General features: G+C 47.8%; 4 protein-coding genes across 7 annotated transcripts; 2 read left to right on the plus strand and 2 right to left on the minus strand.

The window, feature by feature from the left end:
* Positions 1-245: 245 nt before the first annotated feature.
* C1qtnf4 (C1q and TNF related 4) lies at positions 246-10,484 on the plus strand. Of its 3 annotated transcripts, none has more exons than XR_013108697.1 (3): positions 246-1,011; positions 1,475-1,668; positions 2,805-3,012. XR_013108697.1 is itself a non-coding variant. In XM_076929203.1 (3 exons), exons 2-3 carry the CDS (start codon positions 1,662-1,664, stop codon positions 4,973-4,975), a joined length of 999 nt encoding a protein of 332 aa, XP_076785318.1. In that variant the 5' UTR covers positions 419-1,011; positions 1,475-1,661; the 3' UTR covers positions 4,976-10,484. The 3 variants fall into 3 exon arrangements, 2 of the variants coding, with proteins under 2 accessions (XP_076785318.1, XP_034351157.1); XM_076929203.1 differs by lacking the exon at positions 2,805-3,012 and adding an exon at positions 3,984-10,484 and having other exon boundaries at positions 419-1,011; XM_034495266.2 differs by lacking the exons at positions 1,475-1,668; positions 2,805-3,012 and adding an exon at positions 3,984-10,484 and having other exon boundaries at positions 420-1,011.
* Fam180b (family with sequence similarity 180 member B) lies at positions 6,094-7,378 on the minus strand. The gene is given in 5 exon segments (XM_034494672.1): positions 6,094-6,351; positions 6,353-6,388; positions 6,390-6,473; positions 6,475-6,523; positions 7,323-7,378. Coding segments are annotated over 5 exon segments (483 nt in total).
* On the minus strand, positions 8,735-17,256 carry Ndufs3 (NADH:ubiquinone oxidoreductase core subunit S3). Its single transcript, XM_034494027.2, has 7 exons — positions 17,099-17,256; positions 16,923-16,988; positions 15,271-15,368; positions 14,769-14,918; positions 11,903-12,028; positions 11,650-11,769; positions 8,735-8,976 (listed from the first exon to the last, which is right to left on the minus strand). The coding sequence occupies exons 1-7, from the start codon at positions 17,160-17,162 to the stop codon at positions 8,809-8,811; spliced, it is 792 nt and encodes a 263-aa protein (XP_034349918.1). The 5' UTR covers positions 17,163-17,256; the 3' UTR covers positions 8,735-8,808.
* On the plus strand, positions 17,190-23,189 carry Kbtbd4 (kelch repeat and BTB domain containing 4). 2 transcript variants are annotated; one of them, XM_034494025.2, is made up of 4 exons: positions 17,190-17,327; positions 18,200-18,817; positions 20,130-20,236; positions 21,634-23,189. In XM_034494025.2, the coding sequence occupies exons 1-4, from the start codon at positions 17,309-17,311 to the stop codon at positions 22,492-22,494; spliced, it is 1,605 nt and encodes a 534-aa protein (XP_034349916.1). In that variant the 5' UTR covers positions 17,190-17,308; the 3' UTR covers positions 22,495-23,189. The 2 variants fall into 2 exon arrangements, with proteins under 2 accessions (XP_034349916.1, XP_034349917.1); XM_034494026.2 differs by having other exon boundaries at positions 17,266-17,424.
* Positions 23,190-23,284: the final 95 nt, after the last annotated feature.

Genomic DNA, 23,284 nt, shown 5'->3' on the forward strand with positions numbered 1-23,284 from the left:
TCCATGAGTAATGACTTACACTCCAGTAACTGGGGCCAGGTATATGGAGAATTCCAGAAGGAAAGCTCCTGAGGGCCAGGGCTCCTGTCGAACTGTGAAGGGGTTTAAGCCCTGATTTAAGCCATGGTGTTGCTGGACTCTTGCTGCCCTGGGCATAGCTCCTCAGAAAGTCCATGTCTCACAGAGGAACCTTCCATTGCCCTTCTCAACACTTTCCAGAAAAAAAAAAAATTCAGTATGTTCCAAGGATCCTGTTCTTTCTTTGTTCTTCTCAGAGGGTCCCAAGCTGCTGATGTCTGCAGCTTTGTCCTTCCTCCAGCCTTGCTAGCGCACGAGGTGCAGGGGGAGGGGTATTTGCAGACTTAGAAGTGAGGAAGGAGATGTGGGGCATGTTCACCGCTTACTTTACTAAGGACATTGACCCATTTACCCTTCTCTTCCCTCAGACCTTCCACAAGGCCACTTAGCTTGGACATCTGCCCCAAACAAAACCTCACCTCCTACTGTCCTTGCTTGCAGCTCAGTCCGTGCCTTGCCCGAGTCCTGTCTCCCCACACAAGCTAGAAAGCTGGTTTGTAAGATGCCTTGGGCCACCCTAGGGTGGCCTCTCTAGCGACCTCGGTTTCCCCACCTGCTAACTTGGATCAGTGACGCCTGCTCTCGGCACCAAGAGGATAAAGCTCAAGATCCAGGAATGAGGAAGGGTCCCACGCTCAGCGCAGGCTCCGTGCGGTGCCCCAGGCCCGGCTGTTCGGCGCCCCTCCCTCGTCCTCCGCTCTCCCCTCCGCCTCCCCTGCTCCCCGCCCTTGCGCTTCTCCGCTTCAGCTTCTGCTGTCCTTCCCACTGGCTCACGCCTCCCTTGCCGGGGTCCCCACTCGTCGCCGGCTGAGCCCCCCGCCACCCCCGGAGGCCCGGTCAAGACGCAGCGCGGGCAATCAGTGCGCAGCCGGGCGTCCTCACCGAGCCGGATCGCCGGCTGGGACCGAAGCCGACCGGCCCGCCGCCAGCCAGGTGAGGGCAGCCCGGAGGAGGCGGGGGCGCAGGCTTCTCTTCTATGAGGCGGGGAGGGGGGCCGCGGAGGGGGCGGCGGGAGGCACGAGGGACCCAGTCCCTTTTCCTGGAAAGGAGGTTCTGGGAGCTTTTTCATGAAAGAGGCTCAGGGGCTTTTACTCCAAAGGGAAGGGTGGAGGGCAGGTCTCATGGAAAAAGGGCTTGCGGGGACCCCTTTCTGGGGCATTTTTTTTCCTTCTGCGAGAAGGGATTTATTGGCTGCTTCTGTAAAAGTGGGGCTCACATTCTTGGAAGGATGCGGACTTTCAAGGACGATACAAGGGGGGGGGGTTTCTAGCACGGCTTGAAAGCAGTGTTAACTGGGGTATGGGGACAGGCTGGGGGGGGGGGGGGGCTTGGAGCTGCCCTTAGTCTGACATCGCTGCACCTTCTTCATTGGCTCCGTGGCTCTGGGTCTACCCAGCTCTCTGTCCCAGTTTTTCTCTTTGAAGATGATTATTTTGAGCTTCACCTGGACAGAGCTTTGTGCAGCCATTTCCTTTCCTGGAGCTCTGAGACCCACCTGACACCTTACCATCCTCCTCGGACCTGCTGGGGAACAGGATGGTTAGAGGAAAGGATCCAGGGTTCAGGGACATGTGCAGTGGAGTATGAAAGGTAGGAAGGGTATTGGACACACAAGAAGCTTTGGCACTGATGAGTGCATCTGACTTGGCAGGGAGGTGGCAAACGGTAGGGTGGGCAGGAGCTTCGAGAGCAGACCTGCTAGGAACGCTGCAGGGCAGAGGGAGAGAGAGCTCCCACCTCTCAGGGGACAAAATGACAGAGGCTTTGCTTGCCTTTGTTTGCTAGCTTCCTCCTTCACTGTAGATTCCAACACTCATTCCCTTTGTCTCTTCTGTTTTTGCAAAAGGGGTCACTGAGGCGGGAAACACATTGGCCTTTGTGTAAGAGGGAAAGCTGGTAGAAAAGCACACTGAATTTGAAATGGAAAAAAAAAAAAAAACCCATCTGTTTAAGGCTTAGAGTTCAGTAGATGACCTTGAGCTAAAATGTGTACCCCTGTTTAGGTACCAGATTTCTCATCCATAAAACGGGAGAGGGTTTATCTATATGTCCAAAAGAGCTTTGTATAAAGAAATAGACTGGATACTTCTCAGGTGTAATTTTCACCGCTACGGATGGACTCCTTCCCTCCTCCCTATCCTCACCAAGTAACCCACAGGAAAGCTTTGTGAGAATCAGAAAAGTATCCTCTGGAAGGAGTCAGTGTTCCGCTGGACTGGAGGTCTTTCTTGTGAGAATTATAGGGTGGTGCAGTTTACTCTAACAGCTGGACAGTAGACCAGGTGAACATCCAGGAGTGGGCCACAGCTGCACAGCTGGACCTAGCTGCTCTCAGACGACCCCTTGAATCTGTAAGACACACACTCCCAGGACACTTCTCAGAAAAGCTCACGTCCTGAGTTGTCTCTAGCCTCCTTCCTGCCTGGCGCCACTTTGGAACCTTTGGGTGTTCAAAGGCTCTGCCCTACTTCAAAGCATGATAGAATCTCACCATTAGTGACCTGAGGGACTGGAGAACACTTGGCCACAATCTCCATTTACTGAGGCTCTAACATCTTTATGTCAAGAACTTGACAGAAGCCTCTAGGTCTGTCCATGTAAGAACAGACCATGCTCACAATTGCTGTCTGGGTATGCTCACCATCAGTTTGTGTGGCCCTCCATTGTGCATGAAGCCTTACTCAGTTTTTTTTTTTTTTTTTTTTTTTTTTTTTTAATTGCCTAAGGTGACTGGGGCATGACTCAGTGTGCTTGCGGTTCCTTCCCCGAGACCGGTTATCCAGATCTTAAGTGTCTGCCACTCCATCCTACCACCACCACCAAATGAAGCCGATGACTTCCCCACCCTGCCAAAGCACTACCAGTTTTATTTTGTCCTCCCTAGCCTCAGCAGCCATGACTCTCTCCTTCCCACGGGAGCCAGTCTCCAAGCACAAAGACACAAAGGGAGTTATCCATATCTCCCTGAATAATTAAAAGAAATTTATGTATATGGGTGTTTTGCTTGCCTCTATGTCTGTGTACCGCATGTGTGCCTGGTGCCAGTGGAGGCCGTAAGAGGGCATCAGATCTAGTTATAGACGGTTGTGAACTTGCATGTGGTGCTGGGGAATCAAACTTGGGTCCTCTGGAATGGTAGCTAAACTCTTAACGGCTGAACCATCTCTCCAGCCCCTCCTCACCTCATTCTGTTTTCAGTTTGGGAACCTTAGGGAAGGCACTAACTTAAAGTTTGGCCGGACCCCTGCGGTTCAGGAAGGACCACAGGGGAGTCCAGAGATCCTGTGGGACCTTTGAGTAGAGCAGAGGCCAGGAAAGGGTTAGAGAGCAGAGCTCTCCATTTGTCCCCAGATAAGACTTAAAACACTGTCATGGTGGAAATTGACACAAAAGCCAGTGTCTGAAGGGCAGGCCAAGGAGCAGAGAAAAGCCCCAGGTAAGTGCAGAGGAAGTGCTGGCTGTCAGAAACTTAGACCTCCTTAATGTCCAGAGAGGGAGTAGAGATGACGACAGGGCTGTGGGCCTCATTAACCATTTCAACATGTCTGTGTGTGGCACATGCACCAGGTCTTATTTGCAAAAGGATTCTCTCATACTTAAAAACACAAGTTTGGAGAATTACTGGCCCAATCCAGTAGTTCTAAAAACCTCTGGACCACTAAGAACCCAAATTCTCAGGCCCCATTCCAGACTCAGAACAAATTTGAGGTGGGGGACAAACATGGGCGCTGTAATAGGCCCTCCTGGTGACACTGCAGCACTCTGAGAAGTACTGACCTAGTACCTAGTGTGAAGGAGAACGGAGAGACCAAGTCATGGGTCAAGAGCAAGGCTAGGAGAAATTACAGGTAGAGACAGTCACTGTCCAACCCTCTCCCCTGCCGGGGTCTTCTCTCCCCTCCCAGGTGCCATGCTGCTGCTCCTGCTGGGTTTCCTCGCCCCGGTGGCCTGCTGGGCACTGGGCCCTGCTGGCCCAGGCTCCTCGGAGCTGCGGTCAGCCTTCTCGGCGGCTCGCACTACCCCTCTGGAGGGCACGTCGGAGATGGCGGTGACCTTCGACAAGGTGTATGTGAACATCGGGGGTGACTTCGACGCAGCCACCGGGCAGTTCCGCTGTCGCGTGCCCGGCGCCTACTTCTTCTCCTTCACGGCCGGCAAGGCCCCGCATAAGAGCCTGTCGGTGATGCTGGTGCGCAACCGCGACGAGGTGCAGGCGCTGGCCTTCGACGAGCAGCGGCGGCCGGGCGCGCGGCGCGCCGCCAGCCAGAGCGCCATGCTGCAGCTCGACTACGGCGACACGGTGTGGCTGCGGCTGCACGGCGCCCCGCAGTACGCGCTCGGCGCGCCCGGCGCCACTTTCAGCGGCTACCTGGTGTACGCTGACGCCGACGCCGACGCCGACGCGCCTGCGCGCGGAGCCGCGCCTCCGGAGCCGCGCTCGGCCTTCTCTGCGGCGCGCACGCGCAGCCTGGTGGGCTCGGACGCGGGCCCCGGACCGCGCCACCGGCCGTTGGCCTTCGACACCGAGCTGGTAAACATAGGTGGCGACTTCGACGCGGCGGCCGGCGTGTTCCGGTGCCGCCTACCGGGAGCCTATTTCTTCTCCTTCACGCTGGGCAAGCTGCCGCGCAAGACGCTGTCGGTGAAGCTGATGAAGAACCGCGACGAGGTGCAGGCCATGATTTACGACGACGGCGCTTCGAGGCGCCGTGAGATGCAGAGTCAGAGCGTGATGCTGCCACTGCGGCGCGGCGACGCCGTCTGGCTGCTTAGCCACGACCACGATGGCTATGGCGCCTACAGCAACCACGGCAAGTACATCACTTTCTCCGGCTTCCTGGTGTACCCTGACCTCGCCGCTGCCGGCCCGCTGGCCCTCAAGCCCCCAGAGCTCTGAGCGTCGGCTTGGAAGAGCCCGGGAGAGCCGTGGGGCATGCATGCCGAGCCAGGACCGCGGCCCGAACGCCCCACCAGCCCGAGCATGACTGCCTGCCCAGCACGCCTGGACTCTGTTAATAAAGTGAGGCTGCCAGTCAGCCTTATGGTCCTGCCCTGTGTCATGACTGTGATGCTTTTTCCTCCTCTCCTCCCCGGGACTGGAGAGGACCGCACTGCACTGACTAGGACAACCCATAGGATCTAGATGGGGGTCAGGCCTTGTGAGAGTGAAAAGGTAGGCATTTGAAGCATAGTCTTCTAAATTCAGGTAGTCCTCTCCTTCATGTCCGTGTCCAGTGCATCCCTCGGTCTGACTTCTCTTCACTGACCAATGACATTCTTCTTTGGTCCCAAATTATGCTTTTCTGAGAAGGAACATCATCCCGAAACTCTAACCCACTAGGAACATAACAGCGCATTCCTTCTTGCGGTAGGGCATAGGACTGAGGTGAAGGGCTGATACCTGGTTGTCCTGCCTCCTGCCCTCCCAGAATGAGGAGATTTGCTCAGAACACGTGTTAGAGTAAGTGGTCTTCGACACAAAAATGAGATGGACTCTGTGAGGCCAAAACAGAGCTACACAGAATCAGGGCAACGCATATCTTACACTGTCTGAGCCAGTCTCTCTGGGAGGGTCTTCTCCCAACTTTATTCTTAACTCTGAGATATTCATGTTAGGCTTGTTTGAGATGAAACAAAAGACTTCTTTTTTCTTTCCTCTCCACAAACAGGAAATGTTTCTCCACCTTTTCCCTTTACTCCTCCTGTAAATAGAGCCATTGAAGTCCAATCTGTATTTCTAGTCTACAAGGGGACTTTAGCAGTCTCATGAGAATATTAAGGCTGGGTGACAAGCATACAGGGTTCCTGTATTTCACAGCACTGCCAAGACAGGAGTTAGAGCACCTGACACAAATTTACTCTGGGGGCAGCTTTTCTTTCAGCATGTGTTAAACAGACTTTTTCAGCCTCGACCTCTGGACACACATGCATGTAACCACTGCACTGTGCTTATTGCCTGGACCCAGCCCTTAGCTAGGTGTAGGGAGCAAGATCAGATCAAGACTTAGATCAGACTTACAAGAGTAAGTCAGGGGTCAAGGCAGGCCAGAGATCTGAAGAGGAAGGACCAGGAGCTAGATAGAGTGCTCGCCCAGGATGGGGAAAGGGAGAAGAGAGAATGTCAAGTGAAAGGGAAGGGCCAGGGGATAGGTCAAGGATGGAGGTCCAGGACCCCAGAGATCGGTGCTGGTCCTGTGAACAGAAATCCTTGTACAGATCCCAGAATGTTTCCTGTGCCAGGAGGGCAAAGACCTAGGCCCAATGGCCCCTTTCCCTTAGCTTCACTAGCCCTGTGGAGTCAGTAGACACAGGGCAAGGCCTGTAAGGAACAGATGCTTGAAAACCCAAGGGCTAAGGGGAGGCCCCTTCTAAAGATCATGGAGTTGCCACAGCCATTTGCTCAACCCACTCCAAATCCCTGGGCACATGGTGCTGCAGGAGGAGCCTGAGTCAGACGGCCTGTGTGTGTGGTCCAGTTCCAGCCCAGCCTAGAGCAGCTGCAAGGGGAGCTATTCTAAAGCTGGCTGTTCTCAGGGATCAGGTGTGGGAGGAAGAGTGGGCATAGTTGGGTAGGCTATAAGCTGGTAGTGGGACACATATTGGCTATTCCCCACCCTGAACAGGCCTATCCTTCTTAGACTGCCCCCTTCCAAACCCTAAACTTGGGATGCCTGGACCCTCCAGCCCCATGGTTCAGGTAGGAAAAATGACCTGAAGCATCACTTCCCAGTCCTCGGCTTCTACAGGCCACCTCCTCCAAAGGTGCTGTCCCTAGGGCAGTAGAGAGGAATCAGATCCCTGCTGTTCTGAACACCTAGCCTCCCAGAAATGCCCTTCTGCTGTCCAGCAGACACCTTTAGCAGAAAGGTGCATGGTCACCATCTCCTCCCTTATTCCAAATGTACATGTATGTGTGATGATAGCCTTCAGGCATGGATCTCATCCCAGTGCATACCAAGTCTGAGTTCCCTCTTGGCAAATATCTAACATGACTCCTGTAACTTACACACTGCCCTGGTAGAGTTCCAGGGTAACAACAAGCACCGAGACTAACCTCCACAGGCTTCCCACACCATCACCCATCACCCACCAGTTTGGCATCCACCAGGCCCACAATTCCTCCTCTGCCATGTGAGGCTCAAAGGGGCAGCTGTACCTGCCTTCAGCCATCAATCAACCTTTTCTTGGCTTCTAGCCACCCACCATGAAGCCCCTGTACCTTCATCATCCTGGCCAGAAGTCACCCAAGGAGACCAATGGCTACCACTAGACAAAGTAGAAACTGCAGTGTCCCAGCCATGTCTTCTGACTACCCTGCCCTCATCCCAACCCTCCACCCCACCCCCAGCTCTCTGCTCCTTCATCTGCCTGCCACAGCTCCAACTTTCCTACTGCAGGCTATTCCTGCATTACTTTGTGTTGGTCTTTAGTGTGAGGAGGGAGAGGCTATTTTCACCCCCTAAGAGTTGGATACTCCAGTTAAGGCAGTAGCAGCATGTTTGTTTCTTGCTCAATGTTTAATTAATAAGAAAACAGCTCCGCTCGACTCTCCCAAAGGATGTATCTCAGGCAGCAATGCTATCTTACTATCTGTTCTCACACTGAAAAGATCTTGCTACAGAGGCCAGTCAGCCACTTAGTCAAACCTGACACCCAGCCCAGCCTCCAGGGCTCCTCTGCTGCCAAAAGCATCAGCTGCACATCCAGTTCTCCAGCTGCATAGTGGTAGACCAGGAGTGCCCATGGGATGCACACCACAGAGTAAACAGATGGAGCCACTGGGGAAGGTAGCATTGTCTTGAAGGCAGACATGGACCTATAGCTCCTGAGTGGGTTTTCTTGTTGCTTTTTTTCCCACAGCTCTGATAAACCTACTTGCTAACACTAATCTACTTGTAAATTTAGACCAGAAACTGGGAAGATTCCTTTAGCCTAAGAGTAAGTGGCTCTTACACTTGGAGTATCCAACCCTATGGATGTTTAGGTGGGAGGACCATAGTTTTCCTGGCTTCACTCAGGCGCCTGGATCTATCAGCTGCCTCCACAGTCTGCTGAGAGAAGGGCTTTCTTCAGCAGTTTCAAGGCCCTCCAGTTGTCACTAGAAACCATGTCGTAACTATTCTTAAGGACTATGAAAACTAAATTACAGATCCAGAGCCTTCTAGAAACATATGCAGGCCCACAGATCCAACTGCAGCATACAGTCCCATTAAATAGACGACTGTGGCAGGGACCATTGCCACCGCTGCCTCCACCACCCGTGCCTGCCCTCTCCTGAGTCAGTACTGTTATGAGCACATGGGTGACTGAGAAGGGAGCGGCCCAGCAGTCATTAGCACTAGCTGCCAAGCCTCATGACCTGAGGTGGATTCCCAGAACTCATGGTAGGAGAGAAGCACTCTGAGTATCGTCCTCTGACCTCCACATGTGCTGCCACCCCCACTAAATACGTATATGTTTTAAATACTCAAAGGCAGCCCAACGCTGGTGGCCATGACTAATCCCAGCACTCAGGAGGCAGAGGCAGGCGGATTTCTGAGTTTGAGGCCAGCCTGGTCTACAGATCAAGTTCCAGGACAGCCAAGGCTACAGAAAAGCCATGTCTTGAAAAAAACCTAAAAAAAGAAAAACAAACAATCCACCACAGAGGAAGGAGTGAATGTCCACTGAGTTTATTTACAGACAACCTTAGGTAAGGCATTTTCCTCTCGGATCTACATGCTTTTGAAGTTACTTGGCTTCAGGCTTCTTGTCTCCAGCTTCGAGCTTGAGACTCTCAGGCGGCTGACGATAGGCAGGGAAAGCCTCCCAGGGGCTGTTCAGGTCAAACTTGCGGAATTCTTGTGCCAGCTCCACTGGTTCAGCCACTACCCGCTTCACCTCATCGTCATAACGTAGCTGCAGAAGCACAAGTTAGGGCTGATGACTGAGGAAACCACTTGGCAGGACCCTACGTGATTCCTCTGCCCTTTCCCTTCCCTCGGTACTGTTTGTTTAGTACTCTTGACAGGCTCTGTCACTCCAGACATACTACCCATTTGGTCACACAATCCACATAAGGATTCTACATGCTATTTTTTTTTACTTTTTACATGCTGCCAACCTTGTTGACTCCCCTGCCACGCCACACTTAAGCTCTTAACTCTTTGTTAGCAAACTTACTGTTTACCTAACTACACACCTTAAAAGGTGACAGCAAAACTGATCTCAGATTACAAACAGTCGTAGAGAGTAAATTTAGGCCAAGTATAGGAGTGCTGGCCGTTAGTCCCAGCAATCAGGAGGGGAAGCCAGCGCGCAATGTATGTACATGTTCATGTAACTGTGTGAACATAGAGATCAGAGGTCTTCCTTGGTCATTTTCCACATTACTTAATGTGTATGATAAATGTGCATACAATGTGTGTATGTGTATATATACATACATACACATACACACATGCTGTTTGTTGCTATGTGCAGAGGCTGGACAGCCCATGAACTTCCTGGGATTCTCCTGTCTCCATTGCCCATCTTGCTGCAGGAGCACTGGGATTATAGACACAAGTTACTATGTATCACTTTACATGGGTTCTGGGGATTCAAACTCAAGTCTTTTAGGTGTGTGACCCACTGAACCATCTCCTTGGCCCTCAGCTTATTTGTTAAGAAAGGACCTCCCACTAAGCTTAGAGCTCACTGACTAGACTAGGCTGGCTGACCAATGAGCTCCAGGGACCTACTTGGTTATACATACACCCAGCTTCTTGTTTTGAGACAGGGTTTCTCTGTAGTCCTGGTTGTCTTGGAACTCACTCTGTAGACCAGGCTGGTCTCAAACTCACATCCATCTCTCTGCTTCTATCTCTGAGTGCTAGGATTAAAGGTGTGAACCACTGCATAGCTTTTTTTTTTTTTTTAAACAAGGTCTCATTATATAGCCTTTGGAACTCAGTATGTACACTAGGCTGGCCTGGAACTCAAGAGGTAACTGTCGGCCATTGCCTCCTAAGTCCCAGGATTACAGGCAGTCAGCACTATGCTCGGTTTACACCCATCTTGCTACATAGATGTTCAGGCCTCATGCTCGAGCAGCAGGTACTTTTTACCAACTAAGCCGTCTTCCAGTTCTCCACTTTCTAATAGGCTCTTGCTATGCCCAGGCTGGCCTTAAATAAAATCCTCCTGCCTCAGCTTCCCTAGTGTTGAGAGTATAAAAATATACCACAGGATGGAGAGATGGCTCAACTGGTTCAGAGGCTGCTCTTCCAGAGGACCTAGCACCACATGGCAGCTCACAACTGTCTGTAACTCTAGTTCCAAAGAATATGACAGCTTCACACTGACATGCATACAGGCAAAACACCAATGCGCACAAACCAATAAAAACAAATAAAACATTAAAAAAAAAAAAAAAAAAAAAAAAATGTACCAGTGCATCTGGCCTGTGGTACCTTTGTCTCCTAAGTCCCGGGATCACAGGCATTCTTTATGATACTGTTATTGTTGTTTTTTGTTTTTCAAGACAGGGTTTCTCTGTGTAGCTTTCGCTGTCCTAGGACTTGCTCTGTAGACCAGGTAGCCTGAACTCAGAGATCCGCCTGCCTCTGCCTCCTGAGTGCTTGGATTAAAGGCTTTTTAATAGCCATTCTTGCAGGCTTCTTCTCTGCCAAATCCTTTCAGTGACAATTTTTTACTTTTGGAGACTGGGGCAGACTGTATCTTTAAGGTTGCCTTAATCATAAAATTATCATTACAGGACAACCCATTTTGAGAAACCCCTTCCTGCTTCAGACATTTATTCTAATCAATTAATAAAACCTTGTTTACAAGCCAGTGGTGGTGTAGACCTTTATTCCTACCACTTAGGAGGCAGAGCAGGCAGATCTCTGTTGAGCTTGAGGCCAACCTGGTCTTCAGAGCAAGTTCCAGGACAGCCAGGCCTAAACAGAGAAACTTTGTCTCCATGTGAAAAACATAAACAAACAAACAAACAAACAAACAACTTTTTTTGCAACCAGACCAAAGAATAAACAAAACTAAAAATAAACCAAAAAAGCAAAATAAAAATAAAATAACCTTGTTTGTTTTCTCTTGAAAAAATACAACAAGGGGCTAGAGAGATGCTCCAGACATTAAGAGCACTGGCTATTCTTCCAGAAGATCCAGGTTCAATTCCCAGTACCAACACAGTGCATTAACTCCAGCTTCAGATCTGGCATACCCTCTATGGCTTCCACAGGTACCAGACATACACATAACACATATACAGGCAAAACACTCATACATATAAAAATAAATCTTAAAAAATAAGATAACAATAATCATTACAACATGGCTAATTTTAACTAACATTCACAATATACCAGGCTTTACATATCACTTGATACCACCACATATTTAAGTGCTTATTGTTTCCATTATATAGATAAGAAAACTGTCCTTTGGCTAATCAAGCAACTTGCCCCATTATCAAATGAAACCAGGACTGCAGTTCAGGCTCGTAAACCACCATAATCTACAGATCAGATTCCCACCATGCTCATGCTCTCCCAGGCTCCATGACTTCTACCCAAGTTCTAAGGTTTCTACCTCAACATAGCCAGTGAGGGGAAAGTCTTTCCGGAAAGGATGTCCCTCGAAGCCATAATCTGTTAGGATCCTTCTTAAATCAGGGTGGTTAAAAAAGAAGACTCCAAACATGTCCCAGACCTAGAAAAGAGCGGCTTTCAGAAGACCCGTCCACTGGGCCAACAGCAGAGGAGCTGCACTGTGACACATTCCATAGTTACAATGCTATACTTCTGGCCCAGAAAGGCAGGGCCCACTATATCCTGTAACTCACCTCCCTCTCATACCAATTAGCCGCGATGTGCACAGACACTGCGGAGTCAATGGGTGTCAGCTCATCTGCATAGGTCTTCACACGAATCCTAGAGTTGAACCGCAGAGACAGCAGGTTGTAGACAATCTAGGGAGAGAAGAGCAGAAAGAACAAGATGGCTACCAGATAAGGGGTCTGAATGAGGGCATCAGTTATTAACGATACAGCGAGTCAGATTCCATCAGTGACCCTGCATTCTCTACGACTACTTACAAAGGCTTAGGCCACAACCATGGCTCTGCAAATTAGCCGTCCTGTCCTTGGCCGTGTCACCCCCTGTGGAAGAGCTCCCTGCTCAGCTGCCCTAATTCTCACTAAGCTAATTTCTGCTCTCCTGTTTGTCTCTTAAGATCCAACACAATTAAGTACTGAGAAGGCTGAGGCAGGAGGACTGCTGAGTTCAAGGTCTATATGGCAAGCCATGGACTACATAGGGTGATCCTACCAAGATTTGGCACAACAGTTCTCTATATCTAAGAAGCTTCCCAGGCTACATGTCCTTCTGAGTATGCTTGATCTTCTTTATAATTGTATGTGTGGTGATGTGAGTGTGTGCACAGCTTCTGGAAATCAGTTCTCTTCTTCCATGGGTTCTGGGTAGAAATAAAGCCTGTCAGGCTTCCAAAGCAAGCATGTCTACCTGCTGAGCCATCTTGCTGGCCCCTGTTTAACTTTTTGCCAAGAGTTATTGTAGTATAGCTTATTTCATCTAATAGGTACTTTTTTACTTTTTTTTAAGTTTTTGTTTTTGAGATGGGTGTAACTATGTAATCTTGTCTGTCTTAGAACTTGCTATACAGATCAGGCTAGCCTCAAACTTAAATGTGTATGTCACTATTCCTGTTTTAATAGATGTTTTATTTGGCTACTGTATCAATGCTCATGTTTTAAACAAAACTTATGTCACATGATTTTTAAAGTAAAGCCTATTTATTACCTTAAAAATAGACTGTAATTTATAATTTACTGATGGCTTTCTTACATCAAAGTTTCATGTAGTAGGTCTCAGCTTTGTTCATGTTGACTGCTGAGATGTTTTGATTTCCTGTGTCCATGTTTGTTTAGTTGTTGTCGCTGCTGCTGTTTTTCATGGTCAAGGTTAAATATTCTAATTCATATGTTACAAGATATTTGATCATACCGTGAAAGACTGTGTTATTTACTGGAAAACCTGGATTTAGATGTGGTGTGGCTGGGCATTGGCACACATCTTTAATTCAAGAGCTTTCTGCTTGAATATTGTAAACAGGATTAAGTCAGCCATAGATCAAGAAGCAGAACAAGCAGCCAGCTGACAGAAATGAACATAGGATTATTAAGAAAAAAACCACAGAGAGAGTAAAGGGAATCAGAAGGACAGATAGAGACACACAGGAAATAGGAAGGAGGGGCGTTAAATTGGAAGGTTTTGTGGTGTGGAAGAAAGCATTTCTTCTGGGACATTGGCTGAGGAAGAAGGTCATCTGAGTGCTTTCTCTGCCTCTCTAAGGTAGCAGGCTTCCAACCCAGCATCTGGCTCCTGAGCCTTTATTGATAAAATTAAATGATTGAGATTTTGTTACAAACAAAGATAACAGTGTGGGTTTTTTTTGTTGTTGGTGGGAGTGCTGGGACTGAACCCAAGCCATTATACATGTTTGGCTTGTGTTCTACCACTGAGCCATGCTGCCAGCCCCCCAAACTTATTTTCAATTGCTTCTCTAAAAATTCTTTCCTGGGATCTTTGAGCAATTATGCCTGCAATGATATGAGCATTCTAAAGTCACCAAGATAAATTCTATATTTTAATATTATATGCTCTTCTACTTGTGGTAGTTAACAGAAAAAAAAATCCAAGGCCAGCCACAAAATATCCTCTTGAACCATATAATATCAATCCCCAACTGTGGATATAGCTCAGGGGTAGAGTGCTTGACTAGCAAGTGTAAGGCTCCAGGTTCAAGGCCCAGCATATACACATACACACATATGTATAACATTATTCGTTTATTTTTTGAGAGCAAGTCTGGTTGTCCTAGAACTTGCTATGTACACTAGGCTGGCTTCAAACTCACAGGGATCTGCCTGCCTCTACCTCCCAAGTGCTGCATGCATGTGCCACTACACCTAACATAAATTTACTTTCAGAAAAACCAAGCAGAGCAAAACACTGTGACATGGTTCCAACTATTCAGTAAGCTAAGTAGTTACAGGCCGACACAGTGAGCCCTGTCTCAAAACAAGAGAAAAAAAAAGAAGGAAAAAGAAAAGAAGGAAGCCGTTAGGCAGTGGTGGCACACGCCTTTAATCCCAGCACTTGGCAGGCAGAGGCAGGTGGATTTCTGAGTTCGAGGCCAGCCTGGTCTACAGAGTGAGTTCCAGGACAGCCAGGGCTAAACAGAGAAACCCTGTCTCGAAAAACTAAAAAAAACAAAAAAAACAAAAAAAAAAAAAAAAGAAGAAGGAAGCCAACAAACAAAACTGAGCAAAAATTGTGCTATGCTGTGTTACCTGGGTTGAAGCTGCAACTAAGGCGGCTCTGGTTTCCATAGTAGCTGTCACTCAGGAAGTCTTCTATGTTCTTCCTCACCTTTAGTCCTCAAATTTCACCTATCTTTTTTTAAGTTGGCGTCTCACCTCATATTGCCATAGTTTTCCTTGAACTCTCTATGTAGCTACTGATGCCCTTGAACTCCTGATCCTCCTGCCCTCATCTGCACAGAGCCAGACTCCGGTGTACCAAGGACTGCGGTGTACCAGTACACCTAGTTTTATGCAGTGGTGGGGATCAACCTAGGGCACTGCGTGTGGTTGGCGAGTGCTCTACCAAATCTCACATTTAACTGACCTCAAAACGGTTCTGCCGAGTTGGGACATCCACTGCCGTCAAGTCGGCCAAGGACTTGAATTGTGCATTGGTGTGATCCCTGAGGAAAGTCAGCGTTGGGATGACTCCATCAGGATGGATACAGATTTCTAACTCATCATAGCAGGTCACCTGCAGACACAGAAAGGTGGTGTGGAGAGAAGAAATAGCTACTGAGGGAGTAGCTCACTTCAGAAGGAGTCACTTGGTTTAAGGCAGTGGTTTTCAACCTTCCTAATGCTGTGACCCTGTAATACACAATTCCTCATGTGGTGGTGACCCCCACATGAAACAACCACATTATTTTCATTGCTACTTCATGATTGTAATGTTGCTAGTTATGAATCATAACATAAATATCTGTGTTTTCTGATGGTCATAGGCAACCCCAGAGGGGTCGGGACCCACAGGTTGAGAACCAATAACTTAAGGTGAAGAAATAAGTGACATGGTGGATTCCTGACCCAGACCCAAGAAATATTACCTGAACTTGTTGGACATACTTAGGTAAGATTTCAGCCACATACTGTCCAAATGCTGAGAGCTGCTTGTGGGTCACATCATTCCTGGGTCTGACAGTGGCTGGAAAGAAACAAAACATGAAGGGAGAAGGTAGCAATGAGCCCTACCTCTAGTCTCTTGGGGGGAAAAAAAATCTCTCAGTAGGGCTTCCTGAAGAATTTTTATTTAAAAAACAAATTTACTTTTATTATTTATTTTGGTGTTTTGCCTACATATATGTCTATGCACACATGAGTGCCTGATGCTCACAGAAGCCAGAAGAATGTCAGACTCCATGAGACTGGAGTTACAGATGGCTGTGAACTGTCATGTGAGTGTTGGGAATTGAATTTGGATCCTCTAGATGAGCAGTCAGTGCTCTTAAATACTGGGCCATCTCTCCAAGCCCTCCCTGAAGAATCTTAAGAGGCATAGGTACCTTCCAGGAATTAGGAAGTGATTAAAACTTAGGGAGAGGGGACTGGAGAGATGGCTCAGTGGTTAAGGACACTGACTGTTCTTCCAGAGGTCCTGAGTTGGATTCCCAGCAAACACATGGTGGCTCACAACCATCTTTAATGGGATCTGATGCCCTCTTCTGAAGACAGCTACAGTGTACTCACATACATAAAAATAAATGTATCTTAAAGAAAAGCCTGGGGGGGGGAACACCACTTCTCTTTCACAGTACACACTCGTTACTGTAGCGGGCAATCTTTGCTTCTTTTCTACACTGTTCCACAGCCTTCCTTACTGCTTGTACTCATGACAACAATGCAACAGTGTCAGCTCTTCTATCAGACTCAGAACTCTTTAAGGGTAGGATCCAGACTTCTGTTTCTCTCTCTTCTTGGTACTTGTTTTTACCCAAGTTCTTAATCAAAGAACTTCAGGGCTGAACCCTGAAAGACCACCTCATTGCCCACACTCCATTCCCAGTCACTTTGTGTAATAGATGTCCAGAAATAAAAGAAAGCCAAATTTTCCATTTCCCAGTGTGATTCTGTTGACTGAACATAAAATCACTACATGGCCATTCAAGTACTTGAACACCCACACACCAGAGATTCAAGGATTAAGTATTTTCTGCACTTAGAAACAGGCAGACCTGCTTTGTCGTTCACTGGAACTGTGACTGAATAATTTAATTATCTGGACCGCTTCATGATTATATTTCTATATGGACAGTAAAATATGATGTGTCTAATCAGGCTCTTATTAAATCCAAAGGAGATCATTCACTAGATGGCGTAAAGCTTTAAGATGCCTAGCAAATACTAAATTGATGTGAGCTACTATTATCCTGGACTTTGGGTCTCAAAAGCTTGTTACCTGCTCTTAAAGACAATTTAATCGAAGGAACCAAAAAAAATAAAAAATAAAAAAAAATCGTTAAACCGAGCAAAGGGCGATCAAGATCAGAAGGGAACAAATATCTAGGGCACAGGAAGTACGCGATTCTAACAGCAAGGTGGAGACCGTCCACGGACAAGCAGATATTTATTTGTCCGTCCAAGGACAAGCAGAGATTTGCCAGAAGGGAAGGTCATTCCAGGACAAGGACAAATATCTGACAGAAACAATGAAAGGCCCCAGCTAACGTTGGAGAGAAGAGCGCTATCCGCACATACTCACGGCGCTTGTCAGCCGCCGCGCTCTCCCTTCTCACACGCTGCAACAGCACTGAGGGTCGCCCAGCCCCTGCACAGGGAAATAAAAGGCACAAAGGCGCGGGTGAGACTCAAGGAGGTCCCCGTGCTAGGTGTGCCTCTGCCGCTGCCCGTGGTCTCAGCCTGCTGTTCCTTGCTCACCCCTGGCTACGGAAGTGGCCCCCAAGAGCCCACGCCACCAGACCCTGGCTGCAGCAGCCGCCATGTTCCTTAAGGTGCCGACTAAGTAGCGGGAGAACACACACAGGCCACGGAGCCCCAAGGGCACGGACCGGAAGTGGAAATGTGCAATGAATCTTCTTCCGGGCGGACGCGGGGCGGGAAGCAGAGGTTCCGGATCTGAGCCCTGGCATGAAAGGAGGTAACGCAGGTAAGAAAGACCCGCAGGTGGGAAAACCGTAAGGTGTACGTAGCCCTATCTCGGTACAGCGGAGGCCGAAGAGAAGAAGACGCAAAGAATCGGACGGGTGAGAGAAAGGGAAAGGGTGGGCGTTCTGGGTTCTAAGTTCTACACCGCTCTCCGGCTCCTGAGCTAAGCTTTTAATGGGGGGCGGGGGTAGGGGAGCCGATGGACGGTTTCCTTGGAGACCGTTTCCTAGGCGACTCTAGGTGGCGTGGTCAGATTGCACAGGGTTATGGACTTCCTTGTGCCCCCGGCCGGGGACGGCTGGGCTCTCTCCGGCTTCTTTAAGAACTCATTGGGGTGGGTAGGTAAGTAAGAAACAGAAGCTTAGAAAAGAGTAAAAGTGGAAGTAATGGATGTCCAGGCCCAGGCCTCAATATCGGAGGGTCTGTACTCTTATGTCCAGGCAAAGAGGGAATCTAACCTCAATACCTTATTTTATTTACTTCCTCCTTTTTTTGGTCTAATTATGCGTCTCCTGAGTCTCATTAGTTGTATATCCAAATTATTTGGTTTTAAGATCATAGGCTTCCTCCTTCATCTTTTTCATGGGTTGACCTAAGTCCCGAGTCTTTTGTTACATCATCACCAGGAATATCCGATTTTACCTCAAGGAAAAACAACAGAGTTGGAACTTTAATTGAATTCATTGGAGGAGAGGCCCCACTGCAGGAAAACTGCAGGAATATCATAGGCCATATTGGCAGGGCCAGGAATAAGGCGAGTCCGGACCCACTTTGCTCCAGTGTCTCCCTTCTCCTTAATCTTGAGTTGGACAGCTGGATTCATGGACTGTTTCTGTGAATTACCCAAATACTTAGGGTGGTATTGCTTTGCAGATAGTTGGCAGAGAGAGAAGTTGGCTACCATGGAGTCACCAGAGGAGCCTGGAGCATCCATGGATGAAAACTACTTTGTGAACTATACTTTCAAAGACCGGTCTCACTCAGGCCGAGTGGCTCAGGGCATTATGAAACTGTGTTTAGAGGAGGAGCTCTTTGCTGATGTCACCATTTCAGTGGAAGGCCGAGAGTTTCAGCTCCACCGGCTGGTCCTGTCAGCTCAGAGCTGCTTCTTCAGATCCATGTTCACATCTAACCTGAAGGAGGCTCACAACCGGGTGATTGTGCTGCAGGATGTCAGTGAGTCTGTTTTCCAGCTCCTGGTTGATTATATATACCACGGGACTGTGAAACTCCGCGCTGATGAGCTGCAGGAGATTTACGAGGTGTCAGACATGTATCAGCTGACATCTCTCTTTGAGGAATGTTCTCGGTTTTTGGCACGCACAGTACAAGTGGGAAACTGCCTTCAGGTGATGTGGCTTGCAGACAGACACAGTGATCCCGAGCTCTACACTGCTGCCAAGCACTGTGCCAAGACCCACCTGGCCCAGCTGCAGAGCACAGAGGAGTTCCTCCACTTGCCCCACCATCTACTCACTGATATCATCTCGGGTAAGTTCACGGAGGGGCTGCTCACACCCAACAATGCAAGAGTGATGTTCAGTGGATGTTCTGGTTCAGGAGAACCCCAACTTTATGTAACTAACTTGCTAGTTTATAATTCCCTTCCTGGTAGAGATTTTAGATTGAGGTTGAGGTTTAGTGTTGAGAATCAGTGTAGCTGCTGTCAGAGACAGAGTGTTTTACAGTGACTAGAGAATAAGAAGCTGCATCACTGCTTCACAAAGGGAAGTAAGACGTGCCTGATGTTTTCATCTGCTCTGTATCTTGAAGACCTACAGGACTAATTACTTAAATAAATTGATGAAGACTGTGATAGATCAATATATCTAAAATAACCAGGTATTGTGGCCCATGCCTTTAATCCCAGCATGCAGGAGACAGAGGCAGAGGCAAGCAGATATCTGTGAGTTCCAATACAGACTGGTCTACAGAGTGAGTTCTAGGACAGCCAGGGCTACACAGAAACCCCTGTCTCGAAAAAAACAAAACAAAACAAAACAATCTAAAATAGGAAACATTTGGGTGCCAACCTTAGGTAACAAGTGAGGTGGAACTGTACTTTGTATGTGTGCTCTGTAGCCTGATAGGTGACTACTGTGGCTTATTGTACCATCCACTCTTCTTTTAAAAAGCAAGGCAGGGCTAGTGGTGTGACTCAGTAATATAGTGCTTCTCTTGTGTACATGAGACTCTGGGTTTGGTCCCAGCACTGCAAAATAGTAGTGCTGGAGGAGTTTCAAGTTAATGTCATATTTATGTGTACATAAACATACATACATACATATACATAATGGTGTAATGGTAGTCTGATAAAATGGCTCAACCCCCCCCCCCCTTTTTTTTTTTGAGACAGTGTCTCTTTATATAGCCCTGACTAACTCACTACATAAACCAGGCTGGCCTTAAACTCACAGAGATATGCCTGCTTCTGCCTCTGCCTCTGCCTCTGTCTCCCAAATGCCAGGATTAAAGGCATGCTCTACTACGGGCAGCTGTGGTTCAAGTCTTGAGAGCCCCTTTAAGATTGCCATTGATGAGACTGGATAGATGGCTTAGTGGTTAAAAGCATTTGTTGTTCTTGCACTTATACCCACAGAGGACCATGGTTCAATTCCCATCAGGAACGCCAGTTCCAGGGCATCTGATGCTATCTTCTGACCATCATGGATACTAGGCATACATATGGTACACAGATATAAGCAGACAAAACATAACCACATACAAAATATTTTTTTTTAAATCAGTAAAACAAAACCCAGTAATATTGCCATTGAGTATGTTCTTCCTTTGGCTCTCACAGATGGGGTTCCATGTTCCCAGAATCCAACAGAGGCAATAGAAGCTTGGATCAATTTCAATAAAGAAGAAAGGGAGGCTTTTGCAGAGTCACTCAGGACTAGCTTGAAGGTAAGGCATATTTTATTTTTAAGGATTGGGTGGCATAATCTCTCTGCATTCCAGCCCTCAGTGGCCTATTTTGGCAGGGGGAATGTGTATCTTTTGGTATATGCGTGGGGGTCAGAAGACAAAACATGCAGAAGTCAGTTCTCTCCTTCCACTATGTGGGTCACAAGGATCAAACTCGGGTCTTCAGGCTTGGGGCAAGCAGATTTACTGCTGAACTGTCTCACTGGCCTGGCCTGGGTGTGTGTGTGTGTGTGTGTGTGTGTGTGTGTGTAGAGGTGTGGATATACAAACCATAAGCTATCAGAGGTCTTCCTCTGTTATTCTTTTCCTTATTGTCTTGAATCAGTGTCTCTAACTGAAGTTTACCATTGGCTAGGCTGGCTTACTAGTCAGCAAATTCCCAGGATCCACTTGTCTCTGCTCCCTAAAAGATGGAGTTACAAGCATGTCCAGCCATGTCTCACTTATTACATAGATGCTAGAGATTTTGTGGGGATGCTCAGGTCCTCATGCTTGTACAGCAAGTTCCCTTACCCTCTGAGCCATCTTCCAAGCCTCTGACCTGCCTCTTTTCTTTCTTTCTCTTTCTTTCTTTCTTTTTTTTTTGGGGGGGGGGGGGTTTGTTTGGTTTTTTGGTTTTTTGGTTTTCGAGACAGGGTTTCTCTGTGTAGCCCTGGCTGTCCTGGAACTCACTCTGTAGACCAGGCTGGCCTCAAACTAAGAAATCCACCTGCCTCTGCCTCCCAAGTGCTGGGATTAAAGCCACTGCCTGGCTCCAGACCTGCCTCTTTTGATAGCCACTGATTAGTTACTAGCTTGAAGTTACCAAGAACTGGGGAGTCGGATGTGTTTTCTGATCCCACAAGCCATCCATCTATGACCTTCTAAGTTCATAGAGCTTTTGCTATCTTCTCTGATGCTATCTTTTGAAAGAACTGCTTTCATAATTGAGTTAACCAGTTCTAGTCAGGTGTGGTGGTTTAACAGATGGGGAGGTGTACATGAAAGTGGGAGGATTCAACTCAGCTAGATAGTTAGTTCAAGGCCAGCATAGGCTATGTAAGATGTAGTTTGTTGCTAGGATGCTTGCTTTGTGTCATGAAGTTCTGGGTTTAATTTCTAACACTGAAAAACAAAAGCAGTAAGAGCAGATGTACATCCTGTAATCCCCCTTGGAGGCTGATGCAGGAGAATCTAAGTATGAACAGTTTGTGCTACACAGCAAGATCTTGTCTGAATAAATACATAAATAACTTAAATTGCAAGGATGAACAAAACAGATTCTCTGACCCTGCACATCAAGGGAAAGTCAGGATGTGAGGCCTGGACCTTCAAGGATACCTGTCTTAGTAGAGTCTTCACATGAGCTGATGTCAGAATTTCAATTTTGCCAACAGGAAATTGGGGAGAATGTGCACATTTACCTGATCGGGAAAGAGTCATCTCGCACCCACTCATTGGCTGTGTCCTTGCACTGTGCAGAAGATGACTCCATCAGTGTAAGTGGCCAGAACAGCTTGTGCCACCAAATCACTGCAGCCTGCAAGCATGGTGGCGACCTGTATGTAGTGGGAGGGTCCATCCCACGACGCATGTGGAAATGTAACAATGCCACTGTTGACTGGGAGTGGTGTGCTCCTTTGCCCCGGGACCGTCTCCAGCATACCCTAGTATCTGTGCCTGGGAAAGATGCCATATACTCACTGGGTGGCAAGACACTTCAGGATACTCTTTCAAATGCAGTCATCTACTATCGGGTAGGTGATAATGTGTGGACAGAGACAACTCAGTTAGAGGTGGCTGTATCTGGGGCCGCTGGTGCCAACCTCAATGGAATCATCTACTTACTAGGGGGTGAGGAGAATGATCTAGACTTCTTTACCAAACCTTCCCGACTTATCCAGTGCTTTGACACAGAAACTGACAAGTGCCATGTGAAGCCCTATGTACTGCCCTTTGCAGGCCGCATGCACGCAGCAGTGCATAAAGATCTGGTGTTTATTGTGGCTGAGGGGGACTCTCTAGTGTGCTATAATCCCCTTCTAGACAGCTTCACCCGGCTCTGTCTTCCTGAGGCCTGGAGCTCTGCTCCATCCCTCTGGAAGATTGCCAGCTGTAATGGAAGCATCTACGTCTTCAGGGATCGATATAAGAAGGGAGATGCCAACACCTATAAGCTCGACCCTGCCACTTCAGCTGTAACTGTCACAAGAGGCATTAAGGTGCTGCTTACCAACTTGCAGTTTGTGTTGGCATAAAACAGTGATGAGAAGAACAGCTAACTCCTTTGCCCTCCCCTTGTCGTGTATCCCCAGTCAAATCTGAAGTCCCCCAGTTCAGAGTAATGTGTTAGTTTGGGCATTCATGAGGAAGGCAGCGCCTCAGCCCACCCCAAGGCTCATGGGGTGCTGTGTGTAGGGCTTTTCACACTGCTGCTGCTTGAATTCTGCCATTATCCCCTGTGATCCTGTGCCTCACTTCAGACTGCTTAGAGCCAGCCTCTTCTCAGACTTAGGCACAGCCTCCCTTACCAGATCAGTGTTAAAAAGAAGTACCTTGGTTCCCATGCAGAAAGACAGAGGCCCATTCCTTTTGTCTATAGCACATAAAGTGGCTAGTTGTCACTTTTCCACAAAGAATTAAGTATTAGAGTTTTCCTTCAGGATTTGGATGGGACAGTGGACTAAGCTAAAAATGCACTTCACCAGCAAGAATCAACTGTAGAATTCAGGATGTTCCTTCAAATGTTTTTTCATCTATCTGTCAGGAAAAGAAACTCTGGTTGGATTTTTGGCTTATACAAACAGATAAGCCAGAAAGTAGAAACAATTGTTTCTGATTAATAGCAGAAACTGTTTTCCAGACTCAAATATAAACAGTCTCTGGTCTTTTAAGGCTCTAAGCTAAATAAAGAGTTAGGAACTGTTCATACAAATAAACGTTTTTGAAATGATATGCGTGTCTGTGTTGACTACTGAATGGGTGACTTCTGAAGGGAAACTAATTGTAGACTTCTTCCTTCCTGACTCAGCAATCCTGCCTGCACCC

This window comes from Arvicanthis niloticus, chromosome 2 (genome assembly GCF_011762505.2).
Source record: "Arvicanthis niloticus isolate mArvNil1 chromosome 2, mArvNil1.pat.X, whole genome shotgun sequence".
Classification (NCBI taxonomy): Eukaryota; Metazoa; Chordata; class Mammalia; order Rodentia; family Muridae; genus Arvicanthis; species Arvicanthis niloticus.